The sequence below is a fragment of the Nyctibius grandis genome, chromosome Z (genome assembly GCF_013368605.1).
Source record: "Nyctibius grandis isolate bNycGra1 chromosome Z, bNycGra1.pri, whole genome shotgun sequence".
Classification (NCBI taxonomy): domain Eukaryota; kingdom Metazoa; phylum Chordata; class Aves; order Nyctibiiformes; family Nyctibiidae; genus Nyctibius; species Nyctibius grandis.
This window is the reverse complement of record NC_090695.1, coordinates 8,699,476-8,722,810: the sequence shown is the minus strand read 5'-3', so window position 1 is coordinate 8,722,810 and position 23,335 is coordinate 8,699,476. Positions and strand designations below refer to the sequence as shown.

At 56.0% G+C, this 23,335-nt stretch overlaps 1 protein-coding gene across 1 annotated transcript; it reads left to right on the top strand.

The window, feature by feature from the left end:
• CCL19 (C-C motif chemokine ligand 19) lies at positions 1-13,004 on the top strand. The gene is made up of 4 exons (XM_068422111.1): positions 1-58; positions 1,213-1,336; positions 1,695-1,791; positions 12,897-13,004. Exons 1-4 carry the CDS (start codon positions 1-3, stop codon positions 13,002-13,004), a joined length of 387 nt encoding a protein of 128 aa, XP_068278212.1.
• Positions 13,005-23,335: the final 10,331 nt, after the last annotated feature.

Sequence of the window (23,335 nt, the reverse complement as noted above, 5' to 3'; positions counted from 1 at the left end):
ATGCAGCGGCTGCATCTTCTCTGCCTCAGTCTCCTGGTCCTGGGACGCATCCTGGATGGTAAGAGGGAACCTCTCAGGCTGTCTTTCTTGCAGAAGGGAGAGGATCCAGTCTCTTGCTCCCTTTTGCATTTCCAGCAGACGTTTAGAGGGACCCATCACTGGGGCTCTGTTGCAGCCCTCCTGCGTCCTCCGCTTGTAACCTGTCCCAGAGGGACTGTGTCCAGCCCCAAGTCCAGGCAGGAGCCTGCAGGGCACTGGGGCTGGAAAGCTGTGCTTGGGACAGGCCGTGGAGCAATCCTGCCTCCCAGTGCCCTAGCCCAGCTTGTGCACACTGGACTGGGATCGCCTCGGTCCCATTCTCCTCAGCACACCGGAGGAGCATCCCTGGCACCCATTGGTGTGAGGCAGCTTGGGGGCAAGTGGCAGAGCCGGGAGTGGGAGGGAAGGAGTGTGTTAGGGCAGAGCCCATGCGTGAGGGGCTGCTAGTGTCTGACACGGGCTTTGCATGGGTCGTAGCTGTCCTGGGGGGCGATACCAGACCGTCTGCGCTGCTGCAGGGAGCTGGGGAGCACAGACACCTTGTGCTGCTGCACCACACCTCATTGCCTGGGGTCACAGGCATCCCCGGGCACTGCCAGCCTTGACGGGCACTGGCAGTGAACACAGCGTTTGCTTGGAGGGTGAGTGAGCTGCCCTACCCTGAGGTGAAGTGCAGACAGCTGTGTCCCTTGGCTGTCACGGGATCGATCGGTGCGGGGTGAGCTGATGATGGGGTAGCTGCAAACCCAACGTTTGCTTCAGCAAACACAGCTGAAGCCATTCCTAACCCCGCAGGAACGGGCACCTTCAGCATCGCAGCATCCTGCAGCGGGGTGAAGACCCCCACCCTGCCATGCTTGCTGGCCGGCGCTGGCCCCGGGCGTGCAGGAGGGGCCCCAGTGTGCAGAAGGGCTGCCCTCCACCGATCTGCTGCTTCTCACCTCCTTTGCTTTCTGTCAGGAGGCAAAGGGCTCCCAGCGCCAGGGCGTGGGGGCAATAAACTGCCTGCATGTGCAGCCGGGGCGGTGTGCGAGGACATGGCTGGTGGGCACCATGCTGCCCCGCTCCACTGGGGCGGCCCCGCAGCCCCCCGCACCCTCCAGGGAGGCTGGGTGAAGGCACAGCTGACCTGGGGAGAGCAACCTCAGCCTGCACAGTGTCTTCCTCCTCCAGTGCATGGCGGGAACAACGTCTTCGACTGCTGCCTGCGGACGAGAGAGACGCCCATCCCACAGCGGATAGTGCAGGATTACCGGCTCCAGCTGGTGCAGGATGGCTGTGATATCCCGGCTGTCGTGTAAGAGCCCCAGGGTGGTGATGGCTGAGGGACAAGAGCCCCAGGGTGGTGATAGCCAAGGGATGGACCCTGCGGGGAGGGAGGGAGGCAGAGCAGGGTGGAGGGGGGATGTTGAGCTGTGTTTGGGGGTGAGGGAATAGGGAGGGATGAGAGAGATGCTGGAGATCAGAGGCTCAATCAGAGCAGGACAGGCCTGCTGGGAGGGGAAAACTTGGGACAAAAGTCAGAGAAGAAAGTCATCCCAAGGCAGAGTTGGAGGAGAGCAGTGAGGGAGGCAGTGGGTGAGAGCTCCGGCTGTGCTGGAGCATCCCCGGGGTGTCCTGCTCACCTATTGTTTTTTTCCCCGCGGGCCTGGCAGATTCATCACCATGAAGGGCAAGCGCCTCTGTGCCCCGCCCCAAGCCCCATGGGTGGTTCGCCTCCAAGAGAAGCTGGATGCCAGCTCTGCCAGGAAGGTAAGAGCCATCCCTGTGCTCAGCCAGGAATGGGGGCAGCCTGGGGGTGGGTTTATCTGCCATCAAACAGGCTTTTCGCAGTCTGACTGGGATGCTGGGGTGAGCTGGGACATGCTCTGTTGAGGCACGGATCCTTCGTCTTGGTTTTCATCCTCCCTCCCTCCAACTGCGACCAGTTGGGCTCCTCTGCAATCCCTCTTCCACCCCAAATAAATGTGGCCCTGGGGCTGTTGGACCCAATCACCACCTTCTGCCAGGCTGGAAAGGCCACTGCACCCAGTGCCACCTTGGGCTGAGCCTGATGGGTGACACAGTAAATGGCACTGGGAACAACCCCCTCCCCACTTCTGCCCTGCAAGCTTGGAGTCTGCAGCTTGTGCATCATCATGGGAAGGGCTTGCAATGAATGTGGTGGGTGCTACACTTCCATGGCTCGGCCAAGGGAGGTTACGTCTTGATCACCACCCCAGCTGTGGGGATGGGACCCTGGGGAGGCTCCTACCCCGAGGATCACACTCATCACAGCTGGGTTTTTCACTTCTCCAGGACAACCCCCAGGGAAAGTAGGCTCCGAAGAAGCCCGTGGCTGGCACCAGTGCCTGGAGCAGGGCCAACTCCCACCTGTGAATCTGAAGCTTGTGGAGTCGATCTGCTTCCACCTCCAACCACAGGGCCGACCCTCCTTGGGATTCGTGTCAGTGCGCGGGGCTGGGCAGAGCCCTGCCTGCTCTCTCTTCTTCCCTCTGTCTCCGGTGTGACCCTGCAACCTGTGTCAGGCTGAGCTGGGGGCTGCTGGACCAAAGACTCCACCGCCTTCACAGCCTGAAAGCTGGTTGACGGACTGTTCTGCAAGACCAGTTTGTGAGCTCTCAGCCTTCCCTTCAGTGCAGCAGCTGTGACCTCCAGCACTAGCCTGATCCCTTTGGTTTCCATCGTCAGCCCCAAGCCTGAGTCCTTCTGCATCCTGGGGAAGGGCTGCAGGATGGGACGGTGTGGGGATGGAGGGGAGGGGTGGAGATGTTCCTCACTGGCCATGCGACGTGCTGCTCCCTCGCTGAGCGCAACACAGATGCTCTCGGGCAGAGCGTGGCCGATGTGGTTCCTCTCTCACACCCTGACTTCCCTGCACTGTTTCCCCTCCTGCCCTTCCTTGCATGGGTAGAAATAGAGCCAGTAATGCGGGGGCAGCAGAGCAGGCAGCGATGTTGCCCTCGGCCCCTGCTCTCCTCAGGGACATTGCCCCCCTCCTCGGTCCCCCAGCCTGCCACCGCGTTCAAACCCTGCCCCACAGTCCTGCCCAGGCAGGGATGCACGAGCAGCGTTTGCGCCGCTCTCAGGTATTTGCTGCTAGATCTGTTCGATGCAACAGTTACGGGTGCACGTTGCTTCTTTTCTCTCTTTTTTTAATCGTGCTGTGATTTTGTTAAATAAAAAGAAAAGCCAGCATGTGGTTGCTCTGTCTCGTATTTGAGCCCAAAGGCCAGTGCAGAGCATGGGGCGTGCAGCCAGCTCTGCCTGCGGTGTCGCAGTGGCAAGGGGGCAGTGCTGGGGTGCAAGGTGGGGGAAAGGGGCTTTCACAGGGGTGGAGGACACTCTCTGCAGCAGCTGGGCTGCAAGTCTGTCCTGGCAATCTCCGAGCACCATGGTGAGGCGGGTGCCCTGCTCTGTACTGCTCAGCCAGGCTGCCGGAGCGGGTCCCCAGGGGGTTCTGCTGCAGACGTGGGGCGGGAAGAAGCATGCCAGTGTTGCATGATCGATCCCAAACCACTTCAGTCCCACCAGCGCAGGTGCTGGGCTGGAGCTCCCCAGCTCTCAGATCCCATAGGAGCATGGGACTTGACTGAAGAGGTGCGGGAACAGGAGCTTTGTCCTTGCAGTGAAGGGAAACTGAGGCACAGCATGGCTGATCGGGTCTGCCGATTGCCCTGGCAGTTTGGTGCTTGCTAGCAGCTGTGGTGAGATGAGGAGAAAGAGCTCTGGGGGAAATGGAGGCAGGTGAAGACACCTGCTCCTGGGCACATCCATGGATAAGGCATGGAGGGCAGCCCACCAGCTTCCGCCCCTCATCACCAATGACCTGGGAGTCCCTGGCCATTTTCCTCCCACGCCTTGTGTCTCTTGGCCCTGTGCACTGGGCCTACAGTCTTGATGCCCTAGAGTGTCCTTATGTCCCCTTGGGAAATGCCTTTTTGCCCGGGCCACGTGATGTTTGAACAAAGCTGCTCAGTTCAGCTGAAGCATGGGCTGAATGTGCACGAGTAGGATGTGCATGGCCAACAGCCAGGCACCACGCTCTCCTCTCAACGACCTCGGTGTCAAACGTGACTGTCCACATTGTTAAATTATTTGCACTGTTCCTGGCCCAGTTTTGGTTCCAGCCAGCAAGCCTGGGCACAGGCTGGGAGTGAGATGGCCCAGGAACTGTTCCTGAAGGCAGGGGGGAATATGGCCACCAGCCCCTCCAGGGAATGGCATCCACGGTGGTGCAATGGCTGGGCTGTCCAAGCCAGGGGATGTCCAGGCACCTGATGGCTTTTGCTGAGACCTGTTGAATGCAAGCTTAGCCCTGGCTCTTTTCCTCCCCTGGTCTGCTGGCTCCCTTGATTGGCGGCCAGGGTTTCTTCTTCAGGTGTTGGCCCCCCGGGGTCCTCCTCCCTGGTACCTGTGCACACGCAATGCCCTGGGCTCGGCTGTCTCTTGACGTGACTTTCCCAGAGCACCAGCTCTGTTGCGGCTCATTAACTATAGTGACAGCTCCAGCAATACAATCCCGAGGAGGAGGAAGAGGAGGAAGGCTGGTATGGGAAGAGAGGCCAAGACAAACGTGAATGGGAAAGGAGGATAATTGGTGCTTGCTTGGGCAGAAGCCTTCCTGCCGCTCGCTCGGTGACCCGTGAGGGGCTGCGGCTGGGGAGGGGGGGGATGCCCGGCATGGATCCGCACCAGGGCCGAGCTGCTGCAGCTGGTGCGGGTCCCTGTGCAGGGCAGGGGCTGCAGGAGGGGCTTAGCCTGGGGCGGATCAGGTTCATCCTTGGCTGGAGGCTACCCTGACAAGGAGCATGGTGTCTTGGCCCAGTTCCATGGGAAGCTGAGGGAGAAGGGGCTTGCACTGATTTCTTGGATGTTGGAAGCAGGTCCTTGTCTTCTGTGGCTCTCAAGGGGGTGATGATCCAGGTCCCAGCTCTGGCAGCAGGTTGCCCTTACCCCGCAGTGAAGGACAGGGGGGATGCTGTGCTGGGGCAGGTACGTGGTCCTGGCTGGCTGTCCCTCCTCCAGCCCCGCAGCAGCTGTCCATACCCCAGAGCCCAACTCCTGGAAATCTGTCAAAAACCAGCAGGGCTCAGCACTTTGTAAACTACGGAGTGAGTTTTTCTGATACAAAATGTCAACAATCTCTTTAGAGGGAAGCAGCCACTTTCCTTAGAGAAAGCAGCTAGTCACTGCCATGTAAAAAACCTTGAGTCCCAGCCAAGAGCTAGTTTCAGTAAAAAATGTTCCAAGTCTTCCTGTTTCTCTCTCCCCAGCCATGTTTCTCGTGCTCTTTGCCTACCCTCACTGCATCCTCAGGGGCTGGTGGGGCAGGAGCAGGATCCATCACAGTATGATGCAGACCCGTGCCCAGTAGGTCTGGGGCTATGTGCAGGGATGACTTTGGGGTTCGGTGTCCTGGAGCATCGGTTGAATCACCTGCAGTCATTTATCCATGCCTGGGACCTGTATGTCACATGTTGTAGAATAATAAGACAATATAACTGAAGAGCTTTTCTAGGGAGCTGACAAAACAGCCGCTCTCTTGGTGACTGTGCACAAGGCCAGGAAAGACAGGCAAAGCTGCATCTACACAAGCAAGTTGAGCATGCTGTGGGTTGTTCTCTGGATGCCAGGTCACATAGCTGGGATCATGAGAGCACTCCTGTCTCACCCAGGTATGGTGAAAGCTGTCTCGGATGCTTCCCAGGCTGCATTCGAGGGGTGTAAGACACAGCAGGCACAATCTGCTGCGGTCTCAGGGTCTGACCTGGCATGGGCATTCCCAGCCAGGAGGCAGGATTGAAGGTCCATAGCAAAAACACCCATCTGCTTTTCTGCAGCAAGAGTGGGCACCAAAGGGAATTGCTACCCTGGTCTCACTTGGTGCCATAACCCCTTACAGGGGCTTTACTGAAACTGGTTTTGTTCCTTGCCTCCAAAGAGATGTTGTACAGGGGCTTTTTCTGTCACCAGCATCCCTCATGTGTTACACATGTTGCTCCTTGAGTGACTCAGGGGGAACCGGCTGCACCCTCCCCACATGCACCCACAGGCAAGGTGAGTAGCACCGCGGGACCTAAGAGCTGTTCCCCCTCCCGCAGCCCTCACACAGCCTCTTCACATCACTCCCTGGTCCACGGGAGCTGTGAACGTGCCCTGGACACGTTTGACAGTGCAAGGGCCAGTTGTCCCCTGTGCTGGCGGTCTCTTCTGCTTGGTGCCAAGGTAAGTGGCTACTCTCTGTGGGCACAGCTCCCTTGGCACCCAGCCGGTGGGGTGTCAGGCACCTGACCAGCTTTTTGTGAGGAGATGGGACATGTGGATGGTTGGGAAGGGTGGGAAGCCAGGCGAGGAAAAGCCCCTTTAGTCTCATCCCATTGCGCTGTTCACTCTTGCCTGAACAGTAACGTGTGTGGGTGATGGAGAGGATCCAGGCCTGGCATCTCTCCTCCTCAGGCCCCTCCTTGCTCCCCTCTCATTCCCAGCATGTCATCACCAGTGCTGCTTGTCTGGACATTTTCTGCTGAAGCTTGTCCTGTGGGAAGATGCCAGCACCCTTGGCCAGGCTGTGGGGCTCTGAGCAGGAGCTGTTGCTATATCTACCTCCCTCCTCCTGCAGCTGAACTCTCCCTGGTGATATCACCCAGCCTGCACCTCCATGGTCTGGTTTCTTGGGTCTGATCCCCAGGACTGGAGCATGGGACCAGGGTGCTTTTCCTGGCCTGGGTCCCTGGAGTCAAACTGAGCCCAGAAGTTGTCTGATATGGGGACCCTTGTGCTCACGCAGGGCTCAGATCTGTGCCTTTAAAAAGTGCAGGTGCTACAGCTCATTGCAGTGCAGGCTCAGCCACGAGACAGACGCACCCTTGCCCAGATCCCCGGGCTCAGAGCGCCCTTTCGAAAGGGGAGGGGGGACCCATGCTCTCTGCCCTCAGGTGCACCCATCTTCTCTTTATGCACAGTAGCATTAAAAACTGGAGATTAATGAGAAAACCAGGAGGACAAGCAAATAGGAGACTTGTCCTGCTGCCAGGAGTCTCTGGGAAGTACCTTCCCCATTACCCATCCCTCCCAATGAACCAGTAGGCAGTGATGGGAGGCTTAGTGCCTTTTCTGTGGCATTCCCCACCTCTCCCTCCTGTCTTCCTGCTTAGCTGTGCCTCTAGGTTAGCTTTTCTCTGCTTCCTATGGTGTGTCCCTTGGCCAGAAGGCTGGGGTGGAACCTGCTCTCCCTCCTTTTCTCAACCGCTCTGCAACCACAGCAAAATGGCATGGCTGCATGGCAAAACTGAGCTGGGTCTGTAGGAGATCAGATGGGAGTGACAATCATAAGGCAAGAGCCAGCGAAGGACAGCACCAAAGAAGAGAAAATTTTGGAGCTTCTCATGAATTTGGGAAATTGACGTGTAGCCCGAGACTGGCTGGGACATGTTAAACCCATAAGCATGAAAAACCTTTCCTTGTCCAGGGTGGAAAGGGAGAGCCAGAAGATTGCTAGCAGTAAGGCAGACTCAGAGGCTCTTCCTGCGATCCTTGTTTAGCTCTATGAAGCGCAAACCTCTCACCCTGGGATCTCCCTTTCCCTCTGCCTGCTTGGCCCTGTGCTGCCCAGTTTCTGCCCAGTTTCCTTGGACCCTTCTGCCCCAGGCTTTACCTGAGTGGTGGCTACTCTGTGCCTGGTGTGGTATGGCTGCTTGGCTTGGGAGGTTCCCCCTCTGCAGCCTTCGGCCTGCCTCCTCCATAAACACATCTCACTCTTCTCCACTTTCCCACAGAAAGCAAGATTTTCTTTCTTGCAGATGTTTTGGCTGGGAAAACCCCTCCCCTGCTGGGCTGTGCACTGACTGTCCCCACACTACAAGCACACAACTGTGTTTACATGCACATTCCCTATCTTGTTTAAATTATGAATCCATGACTTTCTACTGCCTTTGGGGGGACGATGCTCCAGGAAAGTAGCATTTATTATCAGGAGTCTTGTGAGCTGCTGAGGTGGTCTTTAGTGAAGAAATCAAGTGCTTTCCTTGAAAGACCCTGCGACTTGTAGTTTCCCACCTTTTATTTAGCTGACATGGCTTTTGGGAAGGCACCAGTCAGCATTTACAGTGATGGATGACAGCCACTGGATTGCAAAGAACAAAACCAGAAGTGTCCTGGAGATGCTACAGCTACAGATTCACCCTCCTCTCAGTGCTTGGTTTCATTTCCCAGCTACTGCGCAATGCTCCAGCACCTTCCTCTGCCCCTGCCAAGGCCAGCTACCCCAGGGAATTCCCAGTGTCAGAGCCTGCAGGGCTGTGGGTTTCATCGCCTGCCTGGGGTGAAAGCTGTGCTGATGCCGGCCGGGTTGGTCCCTGCTGTTTCCAAAGGCTGTGTCCATGCTGTGCAATGGCTCTTTGCTGAGCCTGTGCGATTTGGGTAGCTTAGGCAGGGCAGCAGGTCTTGGAGATGCTGGCACTCAGCGCTGCCCTTCTCACTTAGGGTAGAGAGGCTCTGCCCCATTTGTGTTGCATTGCCCCATATCTCAGCGCAGACACTGTAGATAGGCAGTAGATATTTTGCAGCATAAGAGGGGGTGGTAGGAGGGAAGCTCTCTCTGCCTTGGTCTTGTTTCAAGCTAAACTGCTCACCAGACCTGCTCCTAGCAAACCCAATGCAGGTGGCTTGTTGCAGAAATTAGCATCTCCTGGCACGTTCGTGTGCTGTAGAACCGCTGCTCAAAGCTGTGCTGCTGCAGACTAAAGCAAAAAATCACCGCAAAGAGCCATTTGTGAGTCAGCCTCGCATCAATAGGTGCTCAGATCTCCAACACAGCTTGGCATCTGGTGCAGTGGCAATGGGAGAAATGGGGGCTGCATGTTGGGATGAGGACAAGGCGGGTACACATCCTGCAACTGGCTGCCACTGCATCCAGGCGCTGTCCCCTTGCCTCCTGGCAGGGACAACTGTTTTAATTTATCCCCGAGCTTTGTTCAGTGAGGATTTTGGGCATCACTCGTGAGTGATCCTGTCGTGCAGGAGTTATTTAAGTCAGTCTCGGTGGGAGAGGTGGTCGTGGATGGGGCAACTGGGCTCTGGAACAGCGCGCACCCACTTGGGAGGGTTGTGGAGGACAGCAGTGAGTTTGCTCAGAGGTCTGGAAGACCTGACCTCCAAGCACAGGCTGAAGGAGCTTGGGTTTACCCTGCTTCCAGGAATGGATAAGATGATCTCAAAGTGCACAGAGGGTTACTATTAAGAGAAAGTGAAAAAAGTACTCTCTGAGTTTACTTCTGACAGATCAAGAAACCACAGGGGTCCCTGGGGTCAGACTTCAGGGGGAAATTCCGTTTAGCAGGAAGAGGCAGCTGAAGAAATGCTACAACTCCACTGCCGGAAACTTTTACGGTTAGACCAGTGCCTGTCAGAAAGCTGTAAGCAGTGCTGGCCCTGGCTCAGCACAGGATGGATTAGATGACCTGGGACAGTCCTTCCTAATCCTTTTTTTCACTTGTTATTCTGGCCTACCAAGGTCCTAGCGGGCGAGGAGGACCTCCTCTGCCTTATACTATTCCTCTGAGAGCTGCATGAAGTCACGGGGACCACGAACTTGGGAATCTCTCTAGAAGGTGGAGGTGGCAGGATGGAGTCACATTCTGAAGGCCCCGCTCATTTGTTGGGTGCTTGATGTGAGGCTGCCCAAGGCCACAAGAAACCCTTGTCCCCAGGTGCAAATCCAGGAATTGACCTAGTGCCCATGAGATGAAGGTGCCTTGGGAGCATGGGGAGAGCTCGGCAAGCTGGGTGGAAGGAAGCACATCTTGTGTGGCACCCATGAGCCCACTTTGAAGCAGAGCAGGCTGTGCAGACGCTCATAGTAGAGTGTGAACCATCAGCGGTGGAAAACAACGTCCTTGCTGTCACCATCTGGGCCACATGTTAGTGTGCTCCTGGCAAGGGCCTTGGCAGCCTTGTCTCTGTTTCACCAGCATAATTTGAGTTTGGGTTTGAGAAAAAAAGAAAGCAACCAAAAGAGAGAAAAGAAAAGAGCTCTTCAGGGCAAATGTGAAGCCAAAGAGTTTAGCATCAAATGCCTTTTGAAAGCAGCTGTGGAGCCTTGCTCCGAGATAAATAGAGGCTGGTTTGAAGCTGGAGAGCTAGCTGGCAGGACATACAGTTCCCATCTTGCCAAATGCTTCCCGGACCACCTGTCCTTGTGGGGCTGGGTTCCCCACAGAGCTGCCACAGTGCTGCACGCTCCGGCGGAGTGGCTGGTTCTGTCGCCAGGATCCTGATGCTCAGCCCAGGCTTGGAGCAAGGGCAAGGCTCAGGGTGTCATGGGGAGGGGGAAGCCCTCCAGAGCTCCTTTCTCTCTCTGGAGAGCTCAGAGAGCTGGAGACCTTTCCTCTTGGTGGTTTATCCTCACCCTTGTGAGGTTTTGAGGATTTTTGAGTGGTAGGCAGCTGTGAGAGTTTGGCTGGCAGGAGATGTGCACTGCTTGGACCCCTGGGCAGTACCAAATGGGGGCTGTGGTTTTGGGCTGGTGCAAGGTCTGAAGCATCTGAGTCAAGGGAGTTTTAACCAAAGTGGGCCCTAAAGTGTCTGTGCTCAGTGCTTTAACAGAACGAGGAAGGGCTTGAGCAGAAAACATCTGGAACAAGATCAGAAGCCAGACACGCTCCTAAACAAAGGAGATACATGGCCTTGGAGAAGAAAACAGACATGTAAATGGAGACAGAGGGGGCCAAGAGCAGGTTGGGTTTCTCTGGATCTCATTTTTCTTCCTCGTACTGCAACTGTCTAAAGTAAATGCTGGGGGGCTGTGGTGTGCCAGAACATGCCGGGACCATTCATCATGGGCTATGCTGGCAGCTGGGACAAGTCCGTGACGAGTAGAAGCTCCCAGCTGTCCACAGGCGCTCTGCCTTGTTTGTATCATCAGTTTTGAGGCTGCAGCCTTTCCCATACTGCATGTGGGCAAATGCAAGGAGAGAACAACTTCTTCCAGCAGGGCATTAACCCCTGCAGATGTGACCCTGTGGTGCTTTTCTACAAGAGCTCTGGCTGGGCTTCAGGAGGGTCATTGCTCTCTCTGCTCCCAGAACCCCTTCAGCTCCGTCCGGGAAGGAATTCCTCCCGGTCCGAATCTCGCCCCTCGCAGGGTATTTCTGGTTGCACTTACATAAGCCTGCTGGGTCAGTACTTTCCAGTCTGAACAATCCCAATCTGCTCAGCGCTGCTGCTTCCCTTCCAGAAGACAGTGTGTGAGAAGACGGAGGGTGGGTAGTTCTGCAGCGATTTGATATGGATCTGCTACGAAGGGCTTTCTCTGAAAGCCAGGAGATTGAGGCTGGTTACAGCTCTGATGTGAAGAGAGTCTGCAGCTCCGTGCCACGCTTGTGTGGGCCATCGGGAACAGAACGGGCAAAGTGTCGAAAGCAGAAATTCCCAAGTGAGCCTTTTTCTCAGCTGCTTGCAAAGGGAGCTGGAGGAGGCCATGGTTGTTGGGTCTTTGGGGGCTTCCCCACGGAGCAGAGGGGTCTGTGCTACCCCAGAGGCAGCATCTTCCTTCCCAGCCTTCCTGTGGGATACTTCTGTCCAAGCGTTTCCAGGCAGAGGATGATCACGGCCAGGAAAAAGCCATCAAAGAGAGTAAAGCTGAGTCTGCGGGGGCAGAGCTGCCAAGAGAGCAAAGTTAGCGCAGGGCAGGGGAGCTGGGGAAGTCTCTGAAGCAAATGTGATGTACCAGGCTGGTGTTCCTACCAGGGCACAGCAGCAAAGAGTGGAAAGTCCCTGGCTGGCTCTTCTGTGTCTGATAAGGCAGGCTGGCTCCTTGCCCTGCCAAGGAAGGACTTGCTTGTGGATCCTTTTTTACAGGAAACAGAGCGGAGAGTCATCAGGATAGCAGTCAGGAGGATGGGAAAAGAAAAGGCAGCCAGATCCTTCCTTCAGGCAACTCCAAGCACAGCCACGATGTTAGCTGGGCCCCTAAACTGCTCAGGGAAGCTGTTGGGAGGTCCTGGTCAGCAGGTTCAGGACTTCTTCTCATCTGCAGGCTGGGGGTATAACATTAAGCCCATGAGCTCTGCTCCCCTCTCCTAATGCCACCATGGTCCCCTTAGAAATGCACTGTTCCCCCTGGAAACCCTGAAGGTCTTTTAAAGCCTCCTCCTGCTTCAGGGAGGCTGACCCAGGACCCTCCTTCAACTTAGGTTAGAAACATCCTCCTCGCAGCCTGCTACAGCGCTGCTGGGCCCAGGCCAACTGTTCCTGTGCTAATGTCCCCAGGCCTGACACGAGCCATGTCCGTCCCTGAAACGATCAGGTGGCAAGTTTAAAGGAAATGGTAGTGCCCTTTTCACACCCTCTGTAGATAAGTCATGGAAACCCACAGCGCAGGGTGCTGGAGGGGCTCAGCCAGGGGCTGGACAACCCCACCATGGGTGGGTGCACAAGGGTCCCATGCAAGCTTCACCTGGGGAAACTCCTGTGCTGGTGGCTCCTGGGTGCTGGGAGGGGGTGGCAGGGAAGGATCACTCTGGTTTTATCTTTTCTTGTGCTTTTTCTTATCTATCTAGCAGCGGTCTCAGCTGGAGAGAGAGCCAGAGTGGTATAGCCTCTGTCCTGACCCAGCACTGCTGTTCTTGGACTGCCTCCTCTGCCCTTTGCACTGCTAAATTTCATCTGGTATCTATTACACCCACTTACTCTTGTAAGATATCTTGCCGCTCTTCTGAATCATTAGAGAGTGTCATTAACCTGCTCCCACCTTTCACACTGGTGTCCCGTGACCAGCCCCATGGGGTCCTGGGGCGGCTCTCCGATGGACCGAGCCCCGTAGTCGCTGCCCTTTTGACACACTGCCCTTGCTGCAGCCACCCCTCAGCCCCCAGCACGGCTGGGATGAGGGGTACCAGCAGAGGCTCTTCCCCACCCTTCGTTCCCAGGAGGTCCTCACCTACCGAGCGATTCTCACATCCTGAGGAGGTGGCTGCAGATGGAGGAGCCATGAGCGCTGTCCAGGACGGAGTGTGCCGGTCCTTTGACCCCCCATCCTGGGGGAACCAGAGATCTCCTGGCTCCCTGCCCTGCCCTAGAAATGCTTAACCAAATGTCCCTACCTCCCCAAAACATCCCGGCCAGCAGAAAAAGGCAGCCACCCACCGGGAAGGAGAAGAAAGACACCGCCAAGCCTCTTCTTGTCTTTGTTCGGGCAGGCAAAGTCCAAGGCTAGCTGTCACACGGAGCCGTTCCCGGCTGTGGGTGTGTGCCAGCACATCCCAGAGACCCACCGGAACAGGCAGCAGAGGAAAACAAGGTGGAGAGGACTTTGTCTAAGGGTATCCACGGGGGCCCAGTGTTCCGAACATGATGCGTGATGTTGGACAGTCTTTATGAGCACGCTGTGCCATTCTCTGCTCACCACGATGGGCCCCTCCAGCCCCTTACAGCAGAGAAATGGTTTGGTCCTGGCTGCCTAGGGTGGCTGGTGGGGGACAGGTCTGGTACAGTGTTTGTGAGCAGCCCGGACCACATCTAGTGCTGACTGTGGAATGAAAAACTGCTGATGGGTCCCTCCAACACATTCAAAGTATTTTGTCGTTTGATTGCTGTTTGTGGTTTGTTTTCTATTTTTTTTTTTTAATTTAAAAAGAGAGTGATTTCTGGGGACAGGGATGCTTGAGGTGAACATGGCAAGCCTCAGAGATAGGCACAAAGTAAAGGGCTGCTCTGAGAGATGCCTGCCCTCCATCTAAATCTCTTGCGGCTGCTGTTGCTGCATCCCAAACACCATTTCTGGAGGGGCAAGAGGGTTAGCAATCATCTTGTGGAAAGACACCCCTTGCCACCAGCTCGTCCCGTGGTGGAGGAGCAGCCCCAGCAGAGCAGGTTGCCACCTGCCTGTGTCAGAGAGTGTATCAGGCAGGCACAGCTGCAGCTCTGAGCCCCAGGAGCACCTGGGATGTGGGGCAATGACTCTGCAGAGCTCTGCTCCACAGTGACAACGGGTTCATCCTTCTGCTGTGGTCCTGCCATGGTCTGTGTGTGTCACTCGCTGTGCCTCTCCTCCTTCCCTGTGCAATGGAGTGACAGACCAAGCCTTCCACTCGTTGCCTGTCTGGTCTGTTTAGATGAGATTGTAAAAGGTCTTCAGGGTCCTGTGTAGGTCTGAGTCTCTGGACACCACCCATAAGAGTCGTGGTTCCTGCACGGCTTGGACAGGTGCACATGGCTGGCACATCCCTGCGGTCTGAGTGCTGATGCTCTTGGGGTGTGCAGAACACCCAAGCCATGGTGCTGAGTGCTGGCACTGGCCATGGCACATGCTTCAGTGCTCTCTTTCTCTCTCTACTGTCCTAAAATCCCAGGAGAAGACTGCCACTCTCCTCCAGGCCAAGGGAGCCCTGCTTTGGTCACGTAACACTTGTCTTTGCTGGAGACACTATCTCAAGGACTCTGTGATGTGCTGGGATGGGTCCACAAACTGTGCACCCCTCAGCTCCCTTCTCTCACAAACACAGAGCAAGAAGAAAGCATCTCCCAAACCTCCGTCAGCACCAGCATCTGTTGCAAGGAGGCAGAGGGAGCTGAGCATGGGAGAGCTCCACATGTGCCCTGCTGCTCATGGTCAAAGATCTTGCACAGCACACAGCAAGCATGGGAGGAAGCCACAATCTCCATCCCGATGGGTCTCTGCTACTCTTTTTTATCCTCCCATGCTGGTACCTGTAAGCCTGCATCAGTTCAGCGCTGACATCACATCAGAACTCCAGACACATTCCCTAGTGCCATTCCCTGGGTTCGTCCCTGATGACACCCTGAAAATACACCTCACCCTCCTACTGAGCCTGGCCGGGTGTCACTGGGTTGTGCATGTCGCGTTGTACCCGTGTGAGGACACAGAAACCCACCTGGTTTACAGCCAGGGATGGGGCAAGGCTGCCTGCCCAGCCTGTAGCAGGTGCACGCCAGTGAATACTTCCCAGCTTATCAAGGATATTTTCCAGTGAGCTCCGAGCCATGCACAGCTGTGTCTCTCACCAGCAGCATTTACCTCTGCAGCAAAACAAGCTGCTGATTATGCAGCAGTAGATTAAAGGGCTTTTAATACCTTTATTGGGTACAAGATACACAAACTCAGCCTGGTAACTGTCTTCAAGGAAGAAAAAGTGAAGGTAAATCTAAATGATCAAGGGAGAACTCAGCGCTTTATCCCCCTTTTTACAATCTGCTCGGGTTTGCAGATTACCCAGCCCTGGGTGCGTTTGCGTGAATATTCACAGTGACACTAAGCAGGTTCATATCCTTGAAGGGACACTTGCAACCCCAATGTCTCAGTCTTGCCCTCTCTCTTCTTGCATTGTCGATGCTAATGTGTCCTCTGCTGCTGATGGATTGTGTGGCTGGAGAAGTACTTTGTCACTCTGCGTCCTGCCTCCCGTCACGAGCAGCGAGCAGAGGGGCAATGCGGGTTGCATCGTCTCCTCGTTGCTCTCAGCAAAGCTGAGGAGCACAGGAGAGATGCGTGACATCGAAAATCCAGACCCTAGAGACACCAGGAGGCTGGGGGTCCCTTGGTGCGACAGGAGTGAAACTAGATGGCCGGTTGGGTAGCACCCCCTCCCTGCACCTCGTGGGGTTTCTGCTGCTGCCCATCATCCCGATACACAGCCTCCTTGTGTGCAACTGTCTTTTTTTGGCTTTTCTTACTTTCTGGATTCCAGCTGTGCTTTGAGGAAGGGTATGGGGATTATTATACTGGGGGAATCACAGCAGCGGTTGCCGTGGGCTGTGCTGGAGCCTGTGCAAAGGGAACTTGCACTTCCCTTTGCAGCTGATGCCCCAATGAAGGCAGCAGATCCTTTCTGAGTTTTTCTCTTAGAAGTGGCTGCCTTCAGGAGGAAATGAAAGCATGACCCTTCAGGCACCGGTACCCTTCCTCTGTGCTCCAGATCCCAATCAGCTCTTAAGTCTCTTGTAGGTTTCCAGCCCTGCAGAGCAGGGAGCGCTATAGAGGTGAAGCAGGTCTGCAAATCACCTGTCAAGTCTTCACCATGCACCCTCAGGCCACAGCTTGGGAACTGCTGTGTTTAAAGAATCGCGACGCAAAAGCTTAGAGAAAGAAGTTATCATCGACTGCAGAACTTGGCCCTGGAGCAGAGCCAACGTGTTTGTGCAAAAGGAATGAGCAAACAGCTAAAATCCCACAGGAGGCAGAGCCCGCTAACCCACTGCGGGATCTGAGCCACCAACAACGCCGACTCCTTTGTCTTCCCTCCGCTCTGGGGCTTTGGTCTCTGCTGGGTTCCACTCGTGTCAGGCTGCAGGACGCTGCCATCCTGGCAATGGTGGCACACAAATTGTACTGCATTTCCTTCCATTTATCCTCCCAGTGGGCCCCTCAGCTCAGCAGTTATCTTTAGCCATGCTGCAGGCAGGGGGCTGAACTTCTCGACTGTCCCAGTGCCCCCTGAAGACATAGCGGTGCGCACTCCAGGGCATCAGGGCTGTGTGGGTGACAGTAACTGAAGCAAATGTCCTCTTGTGCTGGAACACCCTCAGCATCGCTCCTGGAAGGTTTTGACCCTGGTCAACTAGCCTGGGCAGCTGGCCCCAAGGGCAGGTATCGTTCCCAACAGGCAATCTGGGTGCAGCCAAGGAGGGTGAAGAGTGTAACAGGGTGGAGGCTGGGTGTCACATGCCTGTTGGCCCAGGGACAGAAAGCAGTCCACAGCAGAGCTGTTTTCCTAGCGCGGATGCAGCTGGAGGGTCCCTGCTCTTCTCTGTGCGGTGCTGGGTGTTGGTTTCTGCATGATGCTTCTGCTGTGGCTCTCAGTGTGTCATGGTGCGTTATTGCCTTTACCGCCCTGGAGAGCAAGGTCAGCTGGGTCTGGAGAGGCTCATCCCTCAGCTCTGCACACAACAACAGCATTTCCCCAGCCCCCTCAGCTACCACGCTTGCTAATGCCTCTCATCCATCACCTGGTGGGGGGTTTGAACTGGCACAAAGGGGATGCTCAGCCGCACAGCCCCCCAGCAGCCCCCGCACAGCCCCTTTGCCTCTGTCACCACTGCCCCACACCATGCACATGTTCAAGACAGAGTGAAAGAGAGGTGCAGGTCCTTACCCAGAGTAGCTCTGTGCAGCTCCACCAGTGTTTCTGAAGCACGGGCTGCTTCATGCTTAGAGGATGTTCTTGCCTGGCAGCACCAGGTGAGGGACATGGATGGTGTCACCCTGCTGCAGGTGGGAGGGGACATGTCCCAGTTTGCTCCAGAGCCCCTGGCTTGCTGGTTAGCTTGGGACCACTTGGCACCAACGTGAAAGCAGGCTCCAGCCTTCAGGGATCTGAGACGGGGGGAAAAGCAAGGCTGGGGGGTGAGGGGGTGCCTGCCGCCCATCGCAGCCTGTGACCTTTTAGAGATGCCATGCAGAGGCAGGAAGTGTTTGCTTGGTCAAAACCAACGAGGATGAAAAACCCAGAACCTTGAGCCTACAGGGAAAGGCCAGAACTGCTTCCAGGAGCTGGACTGGAAAGCTGGAATCAGGCACGCATCAAGGCAAAGATGTGACATCCTCAGGCAAGGGGACTTATCCATCCCTTCGTGTCCTCAGATCAGGAGTGAGGGTCAAACCCTCCTGGATCTGTAAATCCCACCTTCAAGAGTGATGTAGCCACGTCTGTGCTGAACTGCTGCTCTGCTGCCTTCGGAGGCTGTGAGTTTGGCAAAGGGATGGGGAAGCCTCAAGCCACAGGGATGCACCAGATCCCACACCATCCATGTTGTCACAGCTTCTGCCCTGATCCCATGTCCCCAGCACATGCCAACAGAAGGGCTTTCTACCTGCTCTGCTCGTGGTTCAGTGGTTGTCATGATGGGTCAGTGGCTTGCTGCCCTGAGCCACACGCTGCAGACTCATTCCCGACAGCTCCCTCAGTTTCTATTCCCCAGTCACCCTCTTCCTTTCATTTTCCACATTTTTCTCTTTGACTATAAACAGCCCCGAGAGGGACTTCCCAGCACTCACGGAGGAAGAGGCAATAATCCCTTCCTGAAGGAAGTGGCCAGGATGCCTGAAGGACCCTTCTCACCCATGTGTGAATGATACCAAACAACATTCCCAGGCAGGAAACGTTGGAGGCAGCAAGGGCAGAGGATGCTGCCAGGCGCAGGGCTCCCGGGCGCTTTGTGGAGGAAATGTAGCTGCTGCCGTTAGCTCATTAACACTCTGTGGGGGTCTGCTGTTGGGAACCCAGCGCTGGGGTTCCCTGGTGCTCCTGTCCAAGCACTGCTGAGCTCTGGAGCCCCAGGTTTGCCGCTAAAGCAGGCAGCATGCTGTCGAATGCCCAAGAATCCCGCTGAGGGACCCCAAGGAGGGCTTTGAGTGGGGTGATTTATTTCTTCTCGTTCTGCAGCTCTGCGCTGGAGACGGCTGCTGTCCCCTCTAGCCACCCAGAGGTCTTTGTTTCAGAAACAAAGTCCTCCTCTTAAGAGACTGTCTTCTTCCCCCAGGTGAAGCTACCTACACAGTGGTCTGAGGGTCTGCAGGAAGATCTACATTCAGGGTCTTTACCCTCGGCTGGTGCTGGGAGCTACTGATTCCATAGCAGCTGGGGTTGTACCCTTCCACAGGCTCTCTCCTCCACACAGGACAGACACAGCTGAGATGACACACATCTCTCTCGACATTGTCTAATTGGCTTGGTTTGTCCGTATTAAACATTCACCATCCACAGTTATCTCCTTCATTAGCTATGACACATCGCGTTGAACCACACAGCAATATCGCAGCAGTGCCAGAGCCAGCAGCAAACGCTCAGAAAACTTCTGCATGAGGTTAATAGAGAGGCCATGAGAAAATCTGGGGCTGAATTCAAACAAACATACACAAGCCTGGAAATACATCTGAGCTGGCAGAAGATCTTAGACAAGCATGCACATTCACCTGCACAGCCTTTATCCCTGTCTCCTTTATTTACACCCACCACAATGGCTTGCCTGTGGACCTGGGGGCTTGCAAGGAGGAATGAGCGCACATTTGGCTTGCAAACCACAGCATAATTAATTCCCAGCAAAGCTTCTGGGTTTCACTTTGTGGCTGTGGAAGTTCAAGGTGCTACCCAGGGTTGAATAAATGCCTCTCCTGCATGCCTGGGGTGCTCAGCCCCACCAGCACAGGGCAAGGGATGGGTTTTCCAGCACCAAGGAGAAACCAGGCAGGTGGGAAAGGAAAACAATTTAAGAAATGACAGAAAAAACAAGATGAGGAGCACATCGGGGTCCCTGCCGCCCCCAGCCCCGCTCCCGATCAGCGTCAAGCCCTTCACCCCCAGGGCTTTGCCCTGAGGAACGGTTTTCTCAGCCTACTCTCCCAGGGAAGGCACGAAATTCCCCGAGCGGCTGTTTTGAAGGCAATGTTTGCCATCTAGTGGGAAAATAGGGTCTGGGCATCCCTCTCGCCTGCAGAAGGATGGGGCTTGGTATTGTTTTGGCAGGAGTTGAGGGCTGCGCTCCCCCTGTCCCATAGCTGGGCAGCATCTCCCAGCCCCAGCGGAGAGCTCTGGGGAGCAGGAAAACTGGGCGAGGTGGTGCTGGCTCAGCTTCCTGCAGGCAGATCACCGGGCTCTTTGCAGCCAGCCATGGATGCCTGCCTGAGTGTGGATCCCCAGCCCAAGCCCTTGGAGTGGTCCGTGGCTGAGCTGGTGCCCAGCATAAGTGGGGAGCTGAAAGAAGTGACCTGGAGTAGGGGAGAAAGCACCACATCCTGGATAAATGATGCCTTCCAGGTCACCATTCCCCTGGGGATCCGTGCCTTCCAGTTTGGCATCCTTCTGCGTATCACTGTTTTCCAGGTCAGCATCCTGCTGGGGATCAGTGCCTTCCAGGTTGGCATCCCCAGCATTCCCCCAGCAATCAGTGCCTTCCAAGTCAGCATCTTCCCGAGTATTAGTGCCTTCCAGATCAGCATCCTCCTGGTGACTGGTGCTTTCCAGGTCAGCATTCCCCTGGGGATCAGTGCCTTCCAGGCCAGCAGATCTTCCTGGGGATCAGTTAGCATCCTCCAGGAGATCCCAGGTGTGGACATGGACCTGGCACTTTTAGCACCTTACCACCTCCAGATCCATCAGCACAGAGGTGACTATGCCAGTGCCCAGCATGTACGTGGAGCTCAGCATCTCCCAGTACGGAGCAAAGGCTGGGGGTTGCTTGTTGCTTGTATGCTGGGAGGGCCCCGTGTGTTGTAATGCTGCGAAGCCACATGAGACTCCCAGAGTCTCACATTTAACTCTGGCCCATCATTTTCAGGATGCAGAGAAAGGCCCTGCTGTACAGGGCTGTCTGTCTGCCCAGCGTCTGCTCCGTGCAGTCTTGGAACTTGAGGAGCACTGGAGTCCCCCAGCTGGTTGAGGAGCCCCTGTGTAGGGCTGGGCCATGCTGTCCATATCCTCTCTTTGCTTGGTCTGTCCTTTTAGACGAAGCAGTTGGTGTGGCAGTCGATGCAGGGGACCACAAGGTGCAGCTGGTGGGAGGAGAGCAGGTAGCTTCTCCAGGGAAGCTCACAAAGCATCTCCTGCCCTGTTTCAGTCCCTACAACTCTGGAAGAGAAGGTGGAGTTTCTGCCACAGGGGACGAAGGAGACCAACTCCTCTGAGCAAGCGACAGGGCAGCATCGAGGAGATATGGTCCTCACACCGCACAGCAGAGGAGATGTGTTCACAGGGAGTATGCAGTAGCACAGGACTGTTTTCAGTGCAAAGAAAGCTGGCAGGGAAGTCCCGGGCTCAGTGAGCTCATCCAGAGAGCTGCTGCTGCTGCTTTGAGGAGGGAGAAGCTGTTTCCTGGGAGCATCACCAGCAGCAGTGCTTGGGTACAGCTAAGCTGCTGGCTTCAGCCTCCCACCATCTCTGCAGCCACGTGCTTGGTGTTTCCTGGTCGTGAAGGACCAAAAGCATCCTGGAGGCAGGGAAGGGGCCAGCCCCAGCAAGCAAAGAAAGAAACAATCCATTCCTGCGGGGAGAAGCCTACAATGGGGCAGCAAGAAGAGATGTCTCAGGTCTCTCCCCTCTCCACATCTGTTTGCGTGCCAGCACATTTGGCCTGGCAGGTGATGTCTCCCCTTTTCTCTTTCAGGGAAGAGCAGATGATGGAAAGGAGTTTGTGGTCCTGTGGCAGCTATAAAGGGAGGTAGATGAAGAAGAGGGAGTATGGGTGATGTCAGGGGTCTCCAGTGGGCTGGGCGCTTGGACCCTGTAGCAAGACTGCAGGCGGATGTAACCCACGTGCAAGTGAGCTGAAAGCTATGGCCAGGGTGAATGCTCAGCACTGGGTTTTTAAAGCATTTGTGTTCGGACTCACTGTGTCCCCAGGGCAGGGTCCCTGCTGCTCCTCCACCCTCAGTGCCCGGACAGTGAGAGATGGAAGCGACTCCTGAGGGGGATGCAATCCCTCTGGAGATGTCCTGCGCTCTCCCCTGACACTCTTGGGACCTGCACTGGTAACAATTCGGGCTCCGTCTCCTCATGTCAGCTGTGATGACACGTCCATGGGGACTGGGCTCATGGGTCACACCTGGGACTTGTTCCCAAAAACCATTCCTGCTCTGCCCGTGGGCCTCCCTTTGCCGGCCTTACACACTTGGCCTCCCAGCCATCCTCACAAGTCAGCCCCCGCGAAATGAGCAACTTCGATGCTTAGGATGGTATTTGGGTGTCCAAACTGCCTATCCATCTACACATCCACGCATCCATCCATATATCCATCCCTTCCTCCCTCTGCCAAACAACCCACACATCCATCTATACATTTGCATGGCTCCTTCCCTCAATCCATGAATCCCTCCCTCCCTGCTGAACCACTGACTGCATACATACCCTTTCCTTTCCCCCTCGCCTCGTGACATATATGTTTCATGCCCCTATAGCTTCCATGATACGCTGGAGCTGCTTTTACTTCTTTATTTGGCTCAGGACGTGGCGGAGAAGGAAGCAGGAGCAGCCATGAGAGGTAAGTTGAGACTGTTTTGCTTCATGGTCCTGTGCAACCCGCCTCCTCCCCTGCAAAATGCAGGCTGATTCTGGCAGCGAGGCAGGGAGAGGAGGAGGCTAGCCCTGAGGGCCAGCCCAGATATTTGGCAGGGTTGGTGGCAGCCAAGCAGCCCAGGCACTGCTGCGCAACCATCCACAAACAGTGCCCTGCTGCAAATGCTTTTGCCCAGGCTATTGCTTTCCCAAACCAGCCCTGCACGCAGCTGGGCGGCTGGCGAACGCCAGCCCCTGCCTGAGAGATGCTCTGGATGGAGACACGGATATGGACCTTTCTGCACCTCGGTGCTGGGGCCCTTCCCTGGCGCGTAGCATTGCCTGCTGGAAATTTTGTACTCCCGGCAGGACCCAGGCCATGTTCTCATGCACTTTTCTCCTGCTGGGCTTGGGCTGGTCCCTGTCTCATGCCAGGGAGCTGGACCCATCCCTGCTCCTCATGGATCCAGCCCACAGGCTGCTTCAACCTGGCACAGCCTCAGCATCCCCAGGCCTGGCTTGTACCAGCTCCCCCAGCGATCTTGGCACAGCATCTGCCCTGGGGAGGGTGGGATACAGCAGCAAGGCAATTTTGGAAGTGCCTCTGCCTAGTCCGGGCAGGGTGCGTCCAGGCAGGGCTCCAGCCTGCAGCAGGAAGCCTCCTGCTCGCTCCACAGCTGTGTGAGCCACCAAAGAGCCCGAGCCCTGGAGGAAGTGCCCTGGCCCCGCGGTGGGACAGGGAGGTGCCGGCGCTGGGACAGCTCTCATGGTCCCTTCCTGTTTTTCTTCTCCACGGCTTGAAGGCAAAGTTGACTTTGGCATCTGGAGCCCTCTCCTTTATCCCAGATTGCTGTTCACCCCAGCCCTCCCCTTGCATCTCCACTGGTCCAGTGGAAACCCCTGTTCTTCCACGTCCAGCACCAGGGCACCCTCCCCCCGGGGAACTGGGAGTGCAAGACCCAGCACCAAGCATCTTTAGGCCCCCCCAAGCACTGAACTTGCTGCTTCCTTGGAGTCTCCGATGCCCGTGTGTCACATTTACAGGCTGCTGGGGCAGGGGGCTGAGCCATAGGGCATCCCAGCAGGCAGCCACAGTGCAGGCAGGCAGGACTTCATGGTGGCACGCAGACCTCTCCCCTACTCTTGGTATCTCCAGCTGCCAAATGGGTGGCAGGTCCCAACTCTAAAGCTTCCATCAGAGAGGAAAGGGGTCACCTTCCAGGGCCAAGGGCAGCAGGATGCGGTGATGAGGACCAGATGTGCATCTTCTGCCCTCAAGCTGCTCTGGTCAC